Consider the following 21,016-nt stretch of genomic DNA (forward strand, 5'->3'; position numbering starts at 1 on the left):
AATTTAACTTACATTCCCTGACTATTTTCACTCATATTCATGTCAGAGAAAGAGGGTGTTAGTAGGACATGAATGAGTTCTTTTTAATCAATTAATTAACAAGTTTTTATGAATCTGCTCCAGACTCTTAATCTATTGCCATGCCCCAAAGAATAGATGCTCATTCATTTGAGGAGTGTATAGTGGGAAACCCTCCTTGTGTGACAGATGGAAGATCACAGTGGAGATATTTTCTTTCATCTTATTAAAATTTCTTCTGGCTGAAGATTTCAAAAGATGCATGAAGGGTGCATAAAAGTGCTGTGGGTGTGTATCTTGGTGGCCTTTAAGGCGCTTATCAAGCAACCATGAAGCTGTGACATCCTGGGTTTCCATTTCATTTGAGGATCTTCTGTGAAGAATTCTGCTCTGATTGGCTTATTATTAGAGTCTAGGGATATCAGGCTCCACATACAACACACATCCAACAGTCTGAGGATCCTGATCGCTACTGTTGTTTGTGGTTTTAAGAGATAAGAGCAACATTTTTGATTGGCAAACCGAATGACAGTTTTGACACAATGTTGGATTAGAACAGGAATCATGCCTCTATGTCTTGCTGCAAGATTTTTACAGCTTGTTTTTGCACAATATTGGACTAACAGACGGGGTCTATGCTTCATAATATACACAGGTTTAGAGGTTTGTGTCAGAAAACACTCTCCCATGTTTTGAAGTAAGGCTAACTGGGGATATGTCGCCTCAGGCACTCTGAAAACTGAATCATCTCCAGAGCCTTGAGATTTTACACATGCACTCCTATTTTGACTTGTAAATTGATGTTGATATTATCAAACTGCATTGTCTAGGGAACAGTTGACTGTGCCATTGTGGAAATATTGCTGGCTAGATGGCACTATGCATCCCTTTCTGTTTCTCTGACTTTCATTACCTTAATTGTTTAAAGCAAAGGTGACTGCCCTCTTTCTACTAAGGAGAGTATGCGTCTTTGTCTGCCTTGATGTTGGGATGCAGTGTGAAGGTGGCTGTGCTGTAGGCCCGTCACAGTGCACTGATTGCTAGTGGCTAATGTGATCACAGCCACAGCCAGGCAGGGCCGACTGAGAGCGGAGCCTTAATCTCCCCCAGTGTCTCACTGCCAAATTGGCCCGATTTGTCAGGCAGAGGATCATCATCCACTTCTCAGATGACTTTCAAAGGGCCCCTTTGCTTTTTGATGTGCAGCCTGGGATATTTGATCCCAAAAACTGCAACTCTGCATTACAATTCACTAATGTTGGTTACTGAAGAGGCATGTGAGAGACTTCAGACAAGTCAGAAGCCAAGAGTCTGTGTCAGAGGGAGGTCAGAGCTGTGCCAGCTGAAGAGATAGAAGTGTATCAATAGATCCACATGATTTTTCTCTCACTCGGATGTAATCTTGGTTATGACATAAGTCCTTAACCGCTTTATTAAATGGCCAACTAAGTCATCTTCACCATCCCTTTTGGATAAATTAACTTATTAAGGGCAAAGGCATCACTTTGCTCAGACTTTCAAGAAAAAAATGACTTGCATTGTTGAACTCATTTTTGAATTTGGCTGAGCTTTCATGTTTCCCCTCGATGCTTATGCTGAAATTGGTTTGAAAAGTAGGCCCCCTTATCTGAAATTGAACATGTCAGTGACTTTTCACCAGCTCAGCAGGTTCATATATATATATATATGATCCCACACATTTCCACAGAGAATGTTACATGATGCCCTCTCATATGAGGGCAGTATTCTTTCATTAGATGTCCTAATATCAAACTATCGTTATGTCTGTACTGACTGATTTCTCTTTTCTCTCCAGGGTTGTATGACGAAAAATGCCATGTGGCCGTGTCAATGCAGTTGGGGAAGCAATATGCAAGCTTGAGTGCTGAAGAGTTGGGTTTGCCCTGTCACTTTTTCTGCGTCTTCACTTGTTGATCCAGACAATCAATCTGCTCATGAAGTCAGGGAGCAGCATTCCATCCCAGAGGCAGCCATGTCTACCTGCTAAGTGCCTTTAGCCTTTGGCACTGGTGTCATGACCAGCCTGAAGCGCCCACCCATGGAGCGCACTGTCGGGGGTACCATCCCAGCCACTGATGAGTTTTACACCCGCCACCTCCGTATGGTCAATGGAGGGGGTGTGCCAACCCGCACAGACAATGTCCATGCCACTGTGAGCACAGGAGTGCCTAAAATGGGTGTACGGGCTCGGGTGGCTGACTGGCCACCGAGGAAAGACATTACAGGGGCTCTGTGGCACTCATCGACAGAGCCAGAGAACTCTGGTGTGCCCTCTGCTGGAAAAAGTCACATTAAGTTAGGCTCTATTCTGAGCCCTCAGGACTCATCAATGCTGCGTAACATCCACAACACTTTGAAGAATCGCACCCAAGCCCAGGCAAACAATTACAGCCCTGACACCCGTTACCTGGCCCCGGGAGACTACAGAGGTCCTGCACATAGAAACCCACGGCAGAGACGCATCCGTCAGCGCAGCAACAGTGATATGACTATCAGTGAGATGGAAGGCAGTGGGGACAGCGGGGAGGACTGGGGTCCATCATCGGCAGCTAAATGGTCCCCTCTTCACCGTGAATATGGTAGCACCTCCTCAATAGATCAGCACGGAGCATCTGGTGAAAGCTTCTTTGAAATGCTCAAGGTCTATCAGGGGGATAAAGTTGACCAGCGTAGCCCCGCTCCAGAGAAACTGGAGGACATGCTGAATGTTGGGCCACAGCAGGCCATCATTGATCTTCAGGAGGACGCAGATAGCCAGCCTCCTAAAACCAAGGACAGAGACAAGCCCCCAAAAAGACGCACTAAATCAGAGACAGGGGGTGAGTCTATATTCCGCAAACTTAGGAATGTACGGGGTGAGTTGGACTCCCCCAGAGCAGGGTCTGATGCAGAGGACAGCCGGACAGAGGACACGGGCCCCCCTCTTAAGCCCTGGGTGTGTCAGAGAGGATTTGCCCACTACGATGTTCAGAGCATGTTGTTCGACCTCAACGAAATTACTCAGTTGCGGCAGACTGCAGGCAAGAGGAAAAACACCACCACTGGGGCTTCTGCCGCCGCTGTAGCCTCAGCTACCTCCACCCTCTCTTCCACCCACAGCCTGCCTTACAGCTCCCCAAGCAGCAGCCAGGAAGAGCTCAGTTCTAGGGACAGTCCCAGTCTGGAAGCAGGTGACGAACAGAGCAATGAAATGCTGCTGAGTTGCCCGTGCTTCCGCAACGAGATAGGCGCTGATGGCAACGGAAGGCGCAGATTGGGAGCAGGCGGGGCGGGGTATCACGGGCTTGTGGGTGGTGGAACAAGTAACAGTGGTTCAGGGACACTGAGTGGGGAGGGAAACTTGTATGAAACATCTGTGAGCACGCACTGCACAAATGCTGGAGTAGCAGTGCTCGAGGGACCAAAGGAAGGCCCCAGCACACTCAGCGAAAAGGGCAAACAATACATCGTGGAGCACGTGGACTTAGGAGCCTACTACTACAGGAAGTTCTTCTACCTTAGAGGTAAGATGCATTTACCTGCTTTCATTACATCCACTCATTAGCATATAAATGTGTGTTGTTTAAGACAGTAATATTGTACATCCCCCAGCAGATGTTTTTGTTTTAACTGTGCCCATTTCTCTGCCGCTTCCCTTGCCTCAGAGCACTGGAACTACTTCGGCATAGACGAGGCACTCGGTCCAGTGGCGGTGAGCTTGCGCAGGGAGAAGCTCGAGGAGGACAAGGAGCATGGCCAGCAGTATAACTACCGCCTCATCTTCAGAACCAGCGAGGTCAGCCACAGTGTCCTGTCCTGCCTACACCCAAGCCTTAACCTCAGCACCACATCACACTAATCCTTCCTGCACTTTTCTTTAGTGCTTTCACAAATTTGTGAAATTATTTTGGTTGAGTGTGAGAAAAGGCTTATTTATTCTGTTTGTCTTGTTAGTCTTATATCCTGTTTATACAAGTAGAAGGTGTGTGTAGCTCAATAGCTCCATATTAGCAAGACCAGCTAGAGGTAAAAACCACTCTCAGTTCTAGTTTTTTATTATGCAAGCAGCCCTCGGGCTATTCAGCTGTCTCCCAATATCAGCAATGTGTGAAGAAACTTCAGGAAGTGCACTCATCTTCCAGCCTCCGAGGCTTGTCAGTGCCCAACAACCTCAAACCACTGTGTGGAGAGCTTTACTTCTCTTTTCTGTTTCAGTAAAAAATAGACTGTCATATTTTGTTGCAATGTTGGCTCCAAGTCCTCTGCGTTTGGCTTGGGTTTTTGGGTTGTTAATGTTGGGTTAGGGGTAATCTAGACATGTATTGCCCAACAGCGTAAAGGCACCTGCCTTAGGCTGTTTATTGTGGACTAAAGCGGGACAGGTGCATGTGATTAAAAACCCCACACTTTAGACTGAAGTACCTCAGGACCCCCACTCCCTATCCTACCTTCCAATCACAGGGAACACAGGTCCATTGTAAACACAGGCGCTGCACAGCCTCAAGCTTGCAGGGGAGAAAGTCTCCGTCCGTTCCAGCTGCTTATGATAGCAGAGTGATTGAGTTCACTCCCAGAACCCAGCACAATGCAGACTCTGTGTACACAGAATGCTTGAACAAGCCCTCCCACCTCTTCGTCCTCAGTTCCATTTTCTGTTTACCCTAGGCCTTGAGTCATAATTGTGTTGTTGTTTCATGTCTGCTTCTTTAAGGGTAAAATAAGAGGTTGCTATTACTTTAAAAACCACAGTGGCTTGGATCTTCTTTTTTTTTCATTGATGTCTGGGCAGGCAGGTTTTGCCATCTCCAAGAGGAAGTTCAAAGCACACCAGGGATTCCTGAGGTGCATTCTTTGTCTTCTCACCCTCCTCACTGTAATCTCCTCTTCCTCCCTGTCTCCCGTTCATTCAGCTGACAACTCTGCGAGGTTCTATCCTGGAGGATGCAGTGCCTTCCACCTCTAAGCACGGCACCACCCGAGGGCTGCCCATCAAAGAGGTATTAGGAGTACCTTCTCCCTGAGCTGGATCTGTCCTGCCTCAGACTGGCCCTCAACACACCCAAAGTCACAGAACAGCTGAATGAAACTGGATGAACAAGGGGTAGGAGGATGATTATATCATACAAATGATTAAAATTGAATTACTTTTGAATTAAAAGTGAGTTTTTTGTCAGTTTATCCTTACACTAAAGGTATTGTGCGTTTCAGTTGAAGAAGTCCTCGTTAAAGATGCACTGTATCTATGTGTTTGCTGCTCCCCAGCTGAGTTTTCAGGTGAAGGTGGGGGTGATGTACTGCAGAGCAGGCCAGAGCACAGAGGAGGAGATGTACAACAATGAGACAGCCGGTCCTGCCCTGGAAGAGTTCCTCCAACTGCTGGGGGAGAAGGTTCGCCTCAAGGGCTTCACCAAGTACAGAGCCCAGCTGGATACCAAAAGTAACAATTCCCAAACAGCCTTCTAGATGACACACACACACACACACACACACACACACACACAGATTTTGTGCCTTTCTGTTACAGTTGATTGCCTTACCACACTTATCCACGCTGACATTGATCCACAGTTCACTATTGTCTTAGCTGTTTAGGTTGTGGTGAAATTGCATCCTGCCTCACTGAGAACACTGAGCACACAGAGTGCACATGTGAGAGAGATGGATGGCAGTAATTGTATCATGGGTCTCAACACTGTATTGCTACTTTTCCTGCAGCGGATTCCACAGGCACTCACTCCCTGTACACTTCCTACAAGGACTATGAGATCATGTTCCATGTGTCGACTCTGCTGCCTTACACACCCAACAACAAACAACAGGTAAAGCTGGAGAGCCCAGCCTTTTTGTGGTATACCATTAGCTGCTTATCAGGAAATGGAAGACTCCTTTGTTTGGAAACAGATGTGCCAAATGAACCCCTAAAGGAAGGGCGTATCATTCAGAGGAATGCATGATATGACTTATGGCTCAGGTGTCAGATTTGATTCCCATCCAGCTATCACTCTGAAGGCTCCTGTTGTCTCAAGTGCCACGGTTTTGATTGTCATTATATGGACTGTACCATGTGACTGACATGCCTTTTACTTTCAGATTCAGGTCCAATACTTCTCTGATAAAGACTTTGTTGTTTTTCATTGACTAGTTGCTGAGGAAGCGCCACATTGGGAATGACATTGTGACTATAGTGTTCCAGGAGCCCGGTGCTCACCCCTTCACCCCCAAGGCCATTCGCTCTCACTTTCAACATGTCTTCATCATCGTCCGGGTGCACAACCCCTGCTCCGACAACACATGCTACAGGTGGGTCTTTGCGTTACATCAGGAGAGATAACAAAGCAGAATTATCACAGAAGTGGGCATAATGAGCAACCCATAATATGTAAGGATCATAATGCAAACTACACACACATATTCATGTTATGTGGTTTGTGTTTTATTCTAACTTTCTATCTCAGTGCTCCCTTGAAAGCACCACACTACTCTCAGAGTTTTTCCAGCGGTGTTGTTTTCGTGCAGGTGGATAGCATTAAGACAAAAGCATTGACTGGAAGGCATGGGTCAAACATAAAAGCCTGGTGCGTGACCACCGTCCAGTGTTTTCTGGACTGATGTGTACGTTCGTGTCAACAGTGCGTCTGCAGAAGTTTACATTTGTTTGATTATGATCAAATAGAAGAGATTGGTCCCGCAATAGCTGTCAAACTGATGGGAGTCCTCCTCCTCTCCTCTCCTCTGCGGCCTCGTGACGATCAGACTGCAACTCTGTGGCGTTTACACTTATGCATCGCTACCCCACCGCACACACACTTCCTGCGCTTTGCATACACAGATATTATGCACACATAGTTGCTTCTTCTCACTCCCGTACTCCCATTTCTCCTTTTACCTCTTTCTCATGCTCACTTGCACAAAGTTATACACACACACACATGCACACACTTTTTTCCCCTCGCACACTAATTCACTTTAAGGCTCACTCTTCACACACTCACATAATACAATCACCCCTCCCCTCTCCCCTCTCCCCTTCCCTTCTCCTCCTCCTCATCGTCTTCTCCCTGCCTGCCACTTTGCCTTTGGGCAGCGTGAGCTGGAGTGGTCTGAAGGAGTTAGCGCCATGCACATGAAGTGCTCTCTTCACCCGGACATGCATGTGAGCGGGGAGGATTGTTGAGAGCAGAGTCCCTCAGAGCTCATAGAGTCCACCACAGGAGCGGACGGGTCAGGCCAGCCTTCTGTCTCTCAGCTCACACTCGCGTCAAATTTGGGCTAATTTATTTTGAGCCCCTCTTCTTTACCCCTCTCTGGCAAGTTCCTTGTTTTTTTTTGACCATCTACTCCATCCCATCAACTAGTGGACGACTTTGCTCAGCTTGCTTTTTGCCTAAAAAGGAGCATTTTCTGGTTTATATTCTGTGAAAAGAGAGAGGAGAAAGGGTGATATGCTGTTTCTCTTGGTTTGCCTTATGGATGAAACGGAGAGGCGCAAGACACGGAATCCTTGAGGACAATCCTAACTACCCCACCCAGAGTCCCTTACACACTCCCCAGCCTTTGGCTTCTTCTCATGTTCTGTGGATCGAGGTACCATATGTCAATACTTCACTCCTGACTGTCACAAGTCTTTCCCTGGATGTTTTCCCTGGTGGTTTGGAAAAAATTCTGGGTCTGGAGAAGAGAACTGGAACAGCTACAAGGATTTGCCACTCCATACTGACTGTATCTGCATTGGATCGTAGCTACAGAACAGAATCCAGTTAGCATTGACCTAGCAAATCGGTTTGTTGCCTCGCATGGATTGCAACAAACATTCAGGGTATTCTGCTGCAGTACTGTAAAGAGCATGGTTCATTTTTGGTGAGAACAGGAGGTAAGTTATAGGTGTTTGTGTGGTGTGTTGGCTTTGTAAAAACTGTGCAGAGTAACTGATGCAGTGATTTGACCAAACCCCATGGATTTCAGATGATTACTACACACCCACACACATCACGCATCACACTCACGCGGATTCTTACCTGCACACATACTAGCTTGAAAGAGCCGATTCTTTAGATTTTTGTCATCTTTTCAACACAGTGTCCTTACATCTAGCATAAGACAATTCAGTAATGCTCTGTCTTTACTTCTGTAATCTCTATTAATAAAGTATATGTTATGATTTCTTGAGTCATACAGTTATTAATAGCCTGTTTTTGCCTGCTGCTGAGATTTGGATAATGCTCAGGTCATATTGAGCCAGGCCGAAGCATTAGAGGAGTAAGTGGCCTGGGGCCAGCGGGGTGCTAATCTGCTGCTTTCAGCCGCTGCCTCAAAGTCACACAGGGCCAACAAGGCAGATTGCATAACTAGATCTTTGTTTAGGGAACGTAGGCCGTTTGTGCTTGCTAGCTCTAGCTGCACCACGACTCCTCCATACCATGATGTAGCAGAGAGTGGCAGGGTGTCAGCACTGGAAGCTGGCTTGTCAACTATGATTGGATGTATAGTATTTATACGGCGGGTGTAGTCAGGCGTGGTTTGCAACATTTCTGCTACAGGCAGTGGCTGTGTTATCTGTTTAATGGACTGGATGGACTGGATGTCAGGACTGTCACATCAGCTTATCCATGGCCATTCCTTGGCTTTCACATACTTGTGTGCTTTTAGCGTATATGCCTGTATATACATATACCCTCTATATAAACCTAAAACTTAACAGCAGGAGTTATGCAGCTAGAGTGGGTATAAACATGTTAAGAGCTGCTGGGACAATCCAAACATCTCTTCCCAAATGGTAAATTAATCCCAATAAGTTTAAAAGCACACTTAGCTGAATTTGTTTTACACTGAGCCCATTTTCTTATGAACAACAGGTATGAGGCTGCATTACCAACACCTGTTTACTAATTTACAGTAATGCAACTCCAGGACAGTCATTGTGTGCAAATGGAATAGGAGCAGTAGAGGGTAACAAGAGGAGAGCCTTGCCCTTAGGAATTTTAACGCCCTCCTTTATGCTCACAAGTGAAACAGGTCAAAGGCAACAATACCTCAGGGGAACCATGTAAAGATGTCTCCACTATGCTTTTTACAAGCCCATGTGCTGTTTGTCCTTGCAACATATCACACCAGACTTTTTTTCCCTGGTTAAAGGACAATGCACATCTTTTCTGTATTAAATGATGTTTGTATTTATTTAGGTTTTTTGTCTTTGATCATATTACATTGAACTGAAGTTCTATGTTCTTAATGTCTGTGTTTGTTTCATGACATTTTTGCAAATATTTTTTGCGTATAGTGTTTTATGGCAGTAAAACAAACAAACTGCCTACTAACCACTTAATACTTTGTATCTTGAAGCAAAGACATAATAAAAAGTCTTCTCTCTCTGCAGTGTGGCTGTTACTCGTTCCCAGGACGTTCCCTCCTTCGGCCCCCCAATCCCAAAGGGCGTGACCTTCCCCAAGTCCACTGTCTTCAGGGACTTCCTGTTGGCCAAAGTCATCAACGCTGAGAACGCTGCCCACAAGTCAGATAAGTTTGGTGCCATGGCAACACGCACCCGGCAGGAGTACCTGCGGGACTTGGCGGAGCGTCATGTGACCAGCACCCCAGTAGAACCCACTGGGAAGTTCCCCTTCATCTCTCTGGCACACAAACGACGGGAGAAGGTGCGTCCATACAGTGGAGCGGAGCTTCGGAGTCTGGGGGCGGTGACCTGGCAGGTGCACGCTGAAGATCAGGTAGCCGGCGCGGAGCGTGAGTGCTTATTGGCCATTTCCAATGACTTCATCATCCTATTGGATCAGGAGGCCAAAGCGGTCGTGTTTAACTGTGCCACACGTGATGTGATTGGTTGGTCAACGGGGAGCCCCGCCTCCATGAAGATCTACTATGAGCGTGGGGAGAGTGTGTCACTGCGTTCCATCAATAACAACACAGAAGACTTTGGCGAGGTTGTCAAAAGACTGGAGGTCAGTGGGGCTCCACTACTGTCTATGACAGTACATCTCATTAGCACACACCATCTGTTGTAGCCATCAGAGGTCACACTGAGCATAACACCCTGTGTCTGACAAACAGCTTGTAATAAACACACACATAAGTTCTTTTACGTCAGACTATCTTAAATGAATTACTACTTTCATCATCATACTTTCATTTTTGAAAGCTTATCAGATTACAACGACTACAACGGTTGGATAAACACATTTCTTAATCAAAGAACCAGTATCAATGAGTACAAAGGTCAGGGCCTTCTTGTGTGTCCCTGTAGCCACTGAACAGGTAAGAAGACAAAAAGTGCTTAATGAGGTTTTCCAGTGCCATCAGTCCTGTGATCGAGAGCATGAAGGGCATGCTGTGCCCTTTGTCCACTTCTCTGACAACATAAGTATGAAAAAAATAAGTATTGTTGATGTTATTATAGCAACATAAGGGCGTAGCCTCAAATTATGCAGTTACCAAAAAGCCACAGCTGTTTTGTTGACTCTATGATTATAAGTCATGCTAGGCATAATACATAGTCATTTGGTGATATGATATCATACTGAGGTTTTCAATGCAGTGTAGGTAAGGCACAGCTTTTTGGTGGGGCAGTTAAATCACTCCTCTGACAGAGTAGCTCTAGTTGATGGTAAACAAAGTAAAAAATTACTGTTGCCTGCTACCAGTACTGGCAAGTGCTTTTCTTTGAGAAGCAGGAATGTGTTTTTTTTTTCCTCTCTCTCTCTCTTTCATGGCCTTTGTTGTGGGCATCATGACTTACATCAGAACAGTAGCTAACTGGAGCTCAGCTTCTGTTGTGATTCACTAACCACTATCTGCTTCTCAGTTAACTTCCCACAGGTAGATGAAGGGCTAGACAGGGTGTCTAAAGATAGTCAGCTATCAGGGGAGTGTACCAAATATTTTGAATTAAAGTGCTTGTATTCATGGTATGTGATTAAAATATGTGCCTCAGCCTGTGTGGGATTAGAGCTGCTGATGCATGAAATGCTAATGCTAAATATTCAGAATGTTTTGGTTTTTGTAAATGGTTTACACTGTGCATTTCTTCCACTCCTTCTCTGATTCCTACCCTTGCACCTCCATTCCTTCACTCTGTCTGCTCTGTAGCTGTTGACCAAGGGTAGTCAGACCACAGAGATGACCCTGCGCCGTAATGCTTTAGGCCAACTGGGCTTTCATGTAAACTTTGAGGGCATCGTAGCGGAGGTGGAGCCCTACGGTTACGCCTGGCAGGCTGGGCTCAGGCAGGGCAGCCGACTGGTGGAGATTTGCAAGGTGGCGGTGGCCTCACTGTCTCATGAGCAGATGATCGACCTGCTCCGGACCTCTGTCACTGTGAAGGTGGTCATCATTCCTCCACATGAGGACTCCACACCACGGAGGTAGAGTGAAATTCCATAGATGCAGGAGAAACTGCAGTTGATGCAGGCTGTTTGTAGTTTTTTAAGTCTTTTTAAGTATTATTCTGACTGCAACAACACTTCATGTGCCAACAGAGGCTGCTCAGAAATTTACCACATGCCACTGGTTGACTACAAGAACCACAAGGAGGGCATGCCCTATGAGTTAAAGTTCCCCTTCCGCCCCACCAACAACAACACCAAGTGGCCACGTACCTCATCCAGCCCTCAAACACGCGCTGCTGGCACAGGGGGAACACTGATCAAGGCCCCGCCCTCAGACTTTAGTGACCGTAACTCTGCCGCTATTCCTCGAAGTGTGTCCAGCGACGGCCGGCCCCTCAACCCCAAAAGGTGAAAAAATAAATATGATGCTAATGTGAAACTTGCAGACACACTGAACACAAGGACTGTCTGACACTAGCATTTCTCTTAATGACATCCACATGTGTCCTCGCAGATATTCCCCGGGAAACTGACAACTACGCTCTGGCCTGCTCCATCGTCATGGGACGAACAATGCACAACACAAACTCCCCTTCCAGCCTCTCATACACAGACACCATGAGCTCGAGCCACTGGAGACAGAAATCTATGCCTGATGGGTACATTCTTCTGTTCCCTGCAATTGGTTACATACTGTACACTTAATTGGCCTGTTGCACAGCCTGGCAGCATAGGTGACCTTCTTCATCTGCCCTCTAGGTTTAATAACAACTGCCAGTCCCCCGTGACATCTGTGCGGCAGGTAGCAGGTGACGGGATCAATGGGATCAAAGTGTGCTCTAGCACTGGAGTCGGATGGTCCCGACCTGGGGAGGGTGACGCAGCCAGCAGACTGGGGGACAAAACCAATCCAGGTGAGAGCAACTCCAACCTTAGCTCTGTGTATTAGCAATAGCATCAAATGAAACATAGCTTTTATTATGATATAATTTATCTAGAGACCTCATTACCCATATGTCTTTGCTTCCTACAGACACTGTGGTTTCCAAGGTGGTGATTCCTCGACTGCAGCCAGCAGAGCAGAGCAGCCACATGTCTCCCAACAAAAGCACTAAGGTGAGCTAGAATCAACAAGCACCATATGTAATTTCCTTGCTTTGTAAGCGGCTACAGTATGTGTAAACCAAACTGCACTAAGGACTGTCATTAAAATGTTTCAAACATCTGCTTAAGTACTACTGTGGTATAAGCAACCATGGGTTCTTCAAGTCATTCAAGTGATACAAAAGAGACTCAGTGGAAAACCATTTTTGGGAATATGTACAGTAAAATCTTTTTTTTTTTGTTTGTTTGAAAATGGCTGTGATTTCTCATTTGTCAATAGGTGGATGCTCCATATTCGTCCAGCCAGTCAAGCAGCAACACACTCTCAAGCAATGCCTCCAGCTCTGCCCACAGTGATGACAAATGGTACGAAGTCGGCTCGCGTTCGGGAGTGCGGAGCGATCTAGAGCTGAACGGCTACCTTCAGGGCTGCCTCCACCGATAGTGGCATTGATGCCACCTCCTTCACTGCCACCCAAAGCAGCACTGCTTCCTCCACAGGCGCCTTCAGGGCCAAAGACAAAATCCCGTGGCAGGACGACCCAGCGGGCAGCCAGAGAGCCGCCGACGCTTCACCTCCGACGCCAGACTCCCTCGTTGCCGTCGGCAGCAGTGAGATCCCAGCGAAGAGCCCGACAGCCTTTCCACTAGTTCCTGATAGTGGCTCATACAGCCTGAGTGATGCCACCTCCCACTCCAGGTGTGCTGCTGTTCTGTTAGTGTCAGCTGTGTTAGGCAGCTCAGGAATTTGTGCCCCTTGCATCAATGTTTCATTAAATAGACAGTGATTCATTGTAGTCTAGATATATCCTGTACCGCACCAGATGGAAAAGTCCAAAGCTCTGCGGTTTGGCATTAACAAAGGGACAGGGGAAGAATGGAATAACAGTGTATATGTGTGTGTGTGTGTGTGTGTGTGTGTGTGTTTTGCATTTGTATGTATCTCCACCTCTCGGTATCCATGATAGAAAGTAAGTGCTTGAAGTTGCTAGAAATGCAGACTGTGAGCTCAGCACTGTTCCCCCTCTTCTAAATCCCACTTCCTTTGAATCAACCAAAGCTTTCCTCCCCTCTCTTCTCTCCACTCAGCCAGAAATAACTCCGCTCAACCAGACCTGTACATTGGTAGCTTTGTTTTATAGTATGTGCTCGCACATTTGCGCATGCACACAGACACAAAACTTGCTGCTTGAAAATTCAAGCTTTTATGTCAAACTACAGAGAAATGCTATTTGAAGGTGCTGGAAATGAAGTGCAAGGACATTGTGTCCCATTTTTTATTTATGAATTCATCAGTTGATCGTGATGGAACAAGTTTACTGATGGTTTAAAGAGAATCTGACTGTCCTAACTGCTAAAATATTTTGACAATTCGAACCAGAAAAAAATAATTTTCAGTCAAGTTAAAGATAGCAGCTCTTCATCAATCATACTAATTGAACCAAGGACAAAAATAAAATGAAACAAAAACATCGACAGATGAATGAATATTGCTGTAGTGACACTTCTGCTCATGTATTTTACAATTGCATGAATATCAATGTCTCTGACGCCTTTCCTTACCCATACACATGTCTCGCCTCCAGCACTCTAAGCTCTGGCCATTCAGGCAGTCCGATGGGTCAGGGCTGCAGCCCCGTGTCACTACAGGATGAGACGGCTGCGGCAGCCACTTCGCCCACATCCCAGAACTCCCAGTCTCCGGGGACCAAGAGTTTCTATCCCCGTCAAGGAGCGACCTCAAAGTACCTGATTGGCTGGAGGAAACCTGGGGGAACTGTCAACTCTGTGGACTTTGGCAGCACTCGCAAGTAAGATAGGAATAGTTTTTACCAAACATCTGTGAATGTTTAAAACTGCGTCTCATGCAGTGATGTGTGTTATGAAAAGATTATAATTCAGTGAAGAAATGCATCCTGCTGTGATGTGGGAGAGACAGAGGAAAGGAGTGAATATTTTGTCACATTTTGTCTCAGTGACTGCTCAGCTAATATTGATGCTTTGTTTAATTTGGTAAACACTGCCACCATGTGGTGTAGCTGGGTTTTGTCTTAATCAATATTGTTTGGTTACCAGGAAGGGATGACTAAACATCCATGCCTCATTTCATTCATTTGAGGCAACATATGTCTTTGGGTTTGGGTCAAAGGGTGAACACATCATTTGTGGTTGATGACAGCTACTGTTTTCACACCCTGCAGCTGCTCAACAAACCACAGTTTTTCCTGGTGAAGCAATTATGTGATTAGGTGTCATGTCAAGAGAACAGTTACAATTACTTAACATTCAGAAATGTTTCTAGCTGGTGACCTCTAATCACAAGAATGTCTTGTTAAACTCTTGTCCACCATCTCAATTACCCCGCTACCTTTGCTTCTTGATTTTTGTATATAATTTATGTGGATGTAAGAGATCTGTCTGAGTTGGGTTTTGCTTTTATCTCCAGACGGCACCAGAGTGACGGTCTCCTGGGTGGTCAGCCACAGCTCAGGGCCAATCTCCGGGGTGCCCAGTCACCCCAGCGGCACACTGCCAAGTCCAGCCTGGAAGAAGATTTGAAGAAGCTCATCACACTTGACAGCCCTCCACCCACTACAAGTGAAGAGAAGGTACTGAGAAAGGCTGTGGCCTAATAGTATGTACTAACACTTGTAATATAGTACAGATAACGTAGTACAGGTAGTCCTGAGAAGAGGTACTTTCACCCCAGGAGATACCTCTGCAGCTGTCAGGGGCTGTGTAGAAAATTCAACTATTTAACTCAACTCAAATAGAAATTAAGATTTTGAAAAACAAACACTCAAACAAACAAACAAAACATATTTAAATACAAAGTGAAAGAGTTAGCTAAAATGGGAAGTGAAATAGCTAAAGGTAATGAATAAATAGTTTTGAAATATTTAGACGTAACAAGTACTTGAAAATGTCAGCTAAAGTTAACAGATACCTTGAAATTAGTTTGCCTAGCTAAAAGTTAGCTAAAGGTTTAAAAAACAAAACAAAAAAACGATTGAAATAGTAAGATAAAACTATGAAATGTAACAGGTACAAGGTAAGTTGAAATTGCTTAGCTAAATGTAACAATCAAAAACTTAGCTAGCAAAATGTAATGGATGAATGGTTGAAATATGCAGTTTCTGCCACTCTAAGCACAAATGCAAACTTGGGCAAAAAAGTTCTACATTGACGATTCAGCTGTATGAAAAAAAAAAAATTGTGAGATTATCCAGTTAATATCATTAAATAACATCCAGTTTAGAATCCCTTAATAAGATTATATTTGGAATACAATGGGTGGGGTCAATGAAGGGGGTACTTAAGGTCAACAAGGGGCTGCAGGGTTTCGTCTTTCCAAAAAATGTTTGGGAACCACTGACAAAGTAACATTCTTCTTTACTTACTGTTTATTTGAACAGGATTCTTCTATGCTATTTGCAGTATTTCAGACTTTGTTTTACCAGAGCCTTGCCACTTCTTGTCTGTTTCCATCCCTATCAAAAGCCACTGTTTCCGGGCCCGCCGCCCAGTCGTCGCTCCCTCCAGAGGACTCTGTCAGATGAGAGTATCTACAGCGGGCAGAGGGAGCCGTCCTCCAGTGGACAACGTGACACGCCTACTGACCTTCTGTTCAGCTGCTCCACCATGCCACGCTCACCCACTACTCGACAAGGTCCAAGCCGGCGAGCGTCACACAAATCCCTGGGTGAGTCTTATTCTTAATCTTATTTACAGTTGATCCTAGATGAGGTGGTGGAAGTGTAATACATATTTTCTTTGTAGCTAAAATAAATTTTATGAAGTAGGATAATGTGATTTGCAACACATAGTCAGTCTTCAGGTAATGAGGTTTGTCTCAATCTCAAATAACAGAAAACAGACACTTCCCAAGCCTGAAATATTACCTACAGTCTCAATTTTAAATGTAGCATTGCTGTTGGTAACAGAATTTCTCTATTTTAATGTCATGGGAGAACAGATAAAATCCTGTCTAGTGTGTTTTACTTTCCTGTTTCTCCTTCCCAGGAGACCTGTCAGCCCCAGAGAGCTCAGAGCTGGAGCAGGAGAAGAGGCAGCAGCTGCAGGATCCTGTCCTCATGCCCCTGCCTGACACCGGGGCAGATGGCCCGCTGGACTGGGCCCACCTGGTAGATGCTGCCAAGGCCTTTGAGGGTAGGCACACGTTGTTTTCATTTCCTCCTAGAATATCATTGGAAGTGAAGGGTAATTACTTATATTACTTTGCAGTAAAGGGTGGGGCAGAGAAACTCAACTGTTTATTCTCACCAGAGGAGGGCACTGTTACTCCGTATTTCTTCTCTCTCTAGGTCTAATAATGTGTCTTTGAACTGTTTTCTATTCAGAGCAGAGGTTGGTCTTCCTAGCAGCTCAAGAAGAGAGCTCCATGGCGGAAAATGCAGCAGCCACCAGCCCCCAGCAGGCTGAGCCTCAGGCAGCCCCGCTGAGACAACCCTCGCCTGGGTAAGAGGCCTCAGGTCATGGCCCTGGACCAGTGTTTGTTTAAATCCACTTGTATCCAGCTCTGTGCCATGGAAGACCCTGCAGATTTCCCTCCAATTGGACACTACTGTAGCTCATACCACTAATGAGTTCTCCTCTCCAAATGACCACATACCAGTAAAAATCATTAAAAATTAACAGTTGTTGTCTTTGGTTGGATTGATAACCTGCATAAACGTCTTCTGCACAGGACAGAACACCACCTATTCAACCACATATGTGTTTTCACAGGGAGACTCCAGCCTGTCTGATGGGGAAGGTCAGCCAGCTGGAGTCAATGGTGAAAGTGCTACAGGAAGACCTGAAAAAGGTGAGTTGAGCTTCAGTGAGAGAATTCGTCTCTTTTGCTGAGATTCACAGCATTTGTAAAACTACTTCAGCCATTCAAGAAGCTATAAATATCAAATCAGCATATCCGAAAGTAAAAAAATGTTGATGTTTGAATCTCTTAAATTTCGTAAACATGAAACAGTTAACCACTGATGACATCCACAAAATCTGCAAATGGTATGCAATAAGAAAATGTCACAAAGAAAATGTACTTGTAACATGATTAACAAACCCACACAAACATGGAGAGCGAAATTAGACGCCTCGTATTTCAGAGCAGATTGCTCGCTAGGGGTTTTGTGCTGTGTTTGGTAACCCTCTGGTTACATCAGTCATCAGAAGGTGCTCATTGCATAAATATGTAAAAGGTCACAAAAACTATGTGTGTCACCATCAGGAGAAGGACGCCAAGGCGTCACTGCAGGCTCAGATCCAGAGCCTGCGAGAGGACAACCAGCGTCTCCTGGAGGAGTCCTACAGCGCCTCAGCCAAGCTGAAGAAGTTCACTGAGTGGGTCTTCAACACCATCGACATGAACTGATGCTGCTGACAGCTCTTTATTAGGAGTTTGACCACTACTCAAGCTGATCTTAAACTTGGTTGTTCAGTACTGTGCACACTCTGTGGTCCTTGAAGGATCATCTAAAAACTGTTTATATAAAACTTGCGACATGAACTGTTTCTCTTGGGCTTTTACAAACCAGTGCCAACGTGGACTTACATGCCATCCTTCTTCAACCTCATGTATCTGTGGTATAATCACCATGAAAGACAAAGAATCATTACAAAAAGGACAGATGAATACAGAAAAGAGCAGTGGTGTAACTGTGTGACAGTTTTGATCAGCATGCACTCCCTTCCTCAAGATTTTGCAGAAATGATACAATGCTTTGTGTCCCACCTAATGGATTGTTGGTATCCCTGCATGCCAGAGAGAGCGAGATGTTGAAACTAACCTTAAGGGATTTAAAATTACTGTCCCCATTTAGCTCTCCAGCTAACCTAATTACAAGTGAACAGATTTACAATTAAAAAGCTCCAACGTAATTTCAAGTTTGTTCATCTCATGCAACGGTTGGTGAAAATAGCCCTGTATTCCCCTGATAAAGGTTGACACTTTCTAAGAATTAAGTGACAGTGTGTTGTAAATGAATTGCTGTTTAGAGATTTTCCAATTTTCACAATTCAGTAACAACAGCACTGACTTCTTTTTTTTATTATTACTAACCAAAAGTAAAGAAGCTATGTAAGACACTATGCTTTTACTGTAGCAGTGTGGGTAGGTAGACACAGACAGAGAGACCCTTTTGCATAGCACATACTGTAAACACTGTAAGGTCAAGTGCCTGTCTGTATTGCCTATGTAATAAGATTGTACAAGTGTTTCAAATGTATGATTTCTAGAGGGTTAAAAGCAAGTAAAACTTGTACAGGACTACTGGTCTCAAGCTGATGAGAAGAATATATATTGTAAAAACAGAATAATATGGGTGCCATAAATATAGAAATTTATAGTTCAGTGTCACTTATTCAGATTATTGTAAATATATGATGTTAACAGTTATTTTCTCACTCCTTCCCTTGATATGATACTTTATGTAAAGAGTATGACAAAGACAGTGGCCAAGAAAAGAAAAACAGCCATATGCAGTTAGAGATCTGCATGTACTTATCATGGTCGACCTTCTTTATAAGAGAATATATATCCTTTAACTCAAAACAAAGGTTCCAACCGGAGAAGGCAAGCTTTTGACCCAAAATACTATTATTCTTAAGTCCTTCTAGTTTATTTCTGGAAAGGTTGGAAATAGACAGTGCCACCTAGTGTTTGACAACATGTAAAATGCTACATGGAATTGACCCCCTCCTCCATCCATAGCATGCTAAAGGCCTCAATCTGATCCTTAACTCTCTCAATAGATTAAATCGGTACTGTTCAATATATGATTACATAGTAAGATATTGTGTAAATCCCAAAATTACAGCTACAGTTTTCTGTACTGTGTAAATCTGTTTGTAAGTCCAACCTGAATTTGGTTTGTACACGACCTGACAAAAGTCCTTATTTAAGCCTCATACTGTAACTGTTTCCTTTTGTACTCAGATACTGTGCAACTGTATATAAGGAGATTTGATATTCATCAGAATTTGCACCTTCATTCTTATTTTTTAAGATTATTTTTGATGTATTTCTGCTTTATTGGCTTGGATATAACTGGAGAGTGACAGGAGAAATATGATAGAGATAAACAGGGGGATAAGAGAAGGACAAAGACCATGAGCCGGACTCAGTTGAAAAGAGTCCCAGGCCCCTTAGCACAGCAGATCGTCCCTGCACCTTCATTCTTAACATGTGTGACAGCATGTGATTCTGTTTCCATTGAGCTGTGATGTGTACAAATGTTTATATCTATTAAAGATATTTTGTTGAATTACAGTTTGCCTTGCTGAGTGGCCTTTTGGTGTGCTAATTTGTGGCAGACGTGATGAGGTTTAGGCACACCATGAATGTCATCAACAACGCAGAGACACAAAACCAGACAAAAACAGGAAACCAATATAACTGCTGAGGTAGTTGTTAAGAGTTAATGGATACCCGTCAGTGACCTGGCAGGAGGTGGCTGCCTGCTGTTGTATTGTGATTAACAGAGAGGTGCTGTTTTTCCACTTAGACATGATTACACAAGGCATTCTCTCTGACAGAAACGAGTCTGGATGGGACAGATTGATGGATGAGGATGACCAGACAGACGCCACGGTGAAGGCGTGGACTATTATGTATCCAAGTAATGACTGCAATGTGTTTAGCAGAGTTTTGATTATTGTGGCCTGTTGCTGTGTTAAATATTTCGTCAATTAGTTCAAAGCATATGTTCACATTAACTACTGGCATGTACTCTCAGGTACATTAAGGTATTGTTCGTTCTAACTGTTCCTCTTGTCTGTACTCAAAGCATTTGTTGAGGTGAAGCTAATGAGGCTTCAGCAGTCTGAGTTACATAAATCAATCAGGTATCTCGATTTGAATCTTTTTAGAACAAAATTCCCTCCTCTGTTTCCACAGCCTTTACTTTGATGAGCTGCAGTGGAGACAAATTTGCAAAGTTAAACTGTCAACGAGGATCTGTGAGGCTGCACTCTGGCACCGTGGTGCTTTGAGCTACATGCTAACGTAAGTGCTAGCAATGCTAACGTACTTCGCAGTGTCAATGCTAACAAAAGTGATGTTTAACAATTAATATTTCCCAGATTCACCATCTCAGTTTAGCCATTTAGCATGCTAGCTGTTTCTAGTTAGCACTAAACACCAAGTAAAGCTAAGGTATTGGGACATAAGTACTAAGCACAGTACTGGACAAATTAAAATTCAGACGTGTTAATGAGACATTACAGGATCACCATAGTCAGCAGAACTTCTCTTCAGGAGACCTAGAAGAATATCTGTTGCTAATCTCATGACAATCTGACATTGCTATCTCAACATCCACACTGCTAGCATGGCTAAAAGGCAGGGATTTGGGACTAATGACACTATTGCTGACTGCGGAAGCCTCATTAGCTTTAACAGAACTACTGAGCACATTTTCAGATGTACCATTTATTGGAAATGCACCAGAAAGCATCTCTTCACGGCCAGTAAGGAGAGAAGGAGCTATTAGAGTGACCAGAGCCTCTTTGAACACAGATATGGGCATGTGTATAACGTTTTA

At 44.5% G+C, this 21,016-nt stretch overlaps 1 protein-coding gene across 1 annotated transcript in view; it reads left to right on the top strand.

The window, feature by feature from the left end:
- The window catches only part of LOC108892532 (signal-induced proliferation-associated 1-like protein 1), a 33,760-nt gene extending 14,017 nt beyond the window's left edge, over positions 1–19,743 (top strand). Inside the window, 24 exon segments of the mRNA XM_051078346.1 lie at positions 1,835–3,542; positions 3,684–3,814; positions 4,929–5,021; positions 5,023–5,097; positions 5,099–5,119; positions 5,281–5,455; positions 5,734–5,837; positions 6,161–6,318; positions 9,392–9,971; positions 11,116–11,390; positions 11,505–11,762; positions 11,869–11,881; positions 11,883–12,013; positions 12,114–12,268; positions 12,388–12,470; positions 12,739–12,824; positions 12,877–13,158; positions 14,045–14,269; positions 14,905–15,067; positions 15,960–16,161; positions 16,482–16,628; positions 16,820–16,937; positions 17,208–17,286; positions 17,704–19,743. Coding sequence (XP_050934303.1) covers positions 2,054–3,542; positions 3,684–3,814; positions 4,929–5,021; positions 5,023–5,097; positions 5,099–5,119; positions 5,281–5,455; positions 5,734–5,837; positions 6,161–6,318; positions 9,392–9,971; positions 11,116–11,390; positions 11,505–11,762; positions 11,869–11,881; positions 11,883–12,013; positions 12,114–12,268; positions 12,388–12,470; positions 12,739–12,824; positions 12,877–13,158; positions 14,045–14,269; positions 14,905–15,067; positions 15,960–16,161; positions 16,482–16,628; positions 16,820–16,937; positions 17,208–17,286; positions 17,704–17,847 — 5,187 coding nt within the window. The 5' untranslated portion in view covers positions 1,835–2,053 and the 3' untranslated portion in view covers positions 17,848–19,743.
- Positions 19,744–21,016: the final 1,273 nt, after the last annotated feature.

Source organism: Lates calcarifer, linkage group LG19, assembly GCF_001640805.2.
Source record: "Lates calcarifer isolate ASB-BC8 linkage group LG19, TLL_Latcal_v3, whole genome shotgun sequence".
Lineage (NCBI taxonomy): Eukaryota > Metazoa > Chordata > Actinopteri > Centropomidae > Lates > Lates calcarifer.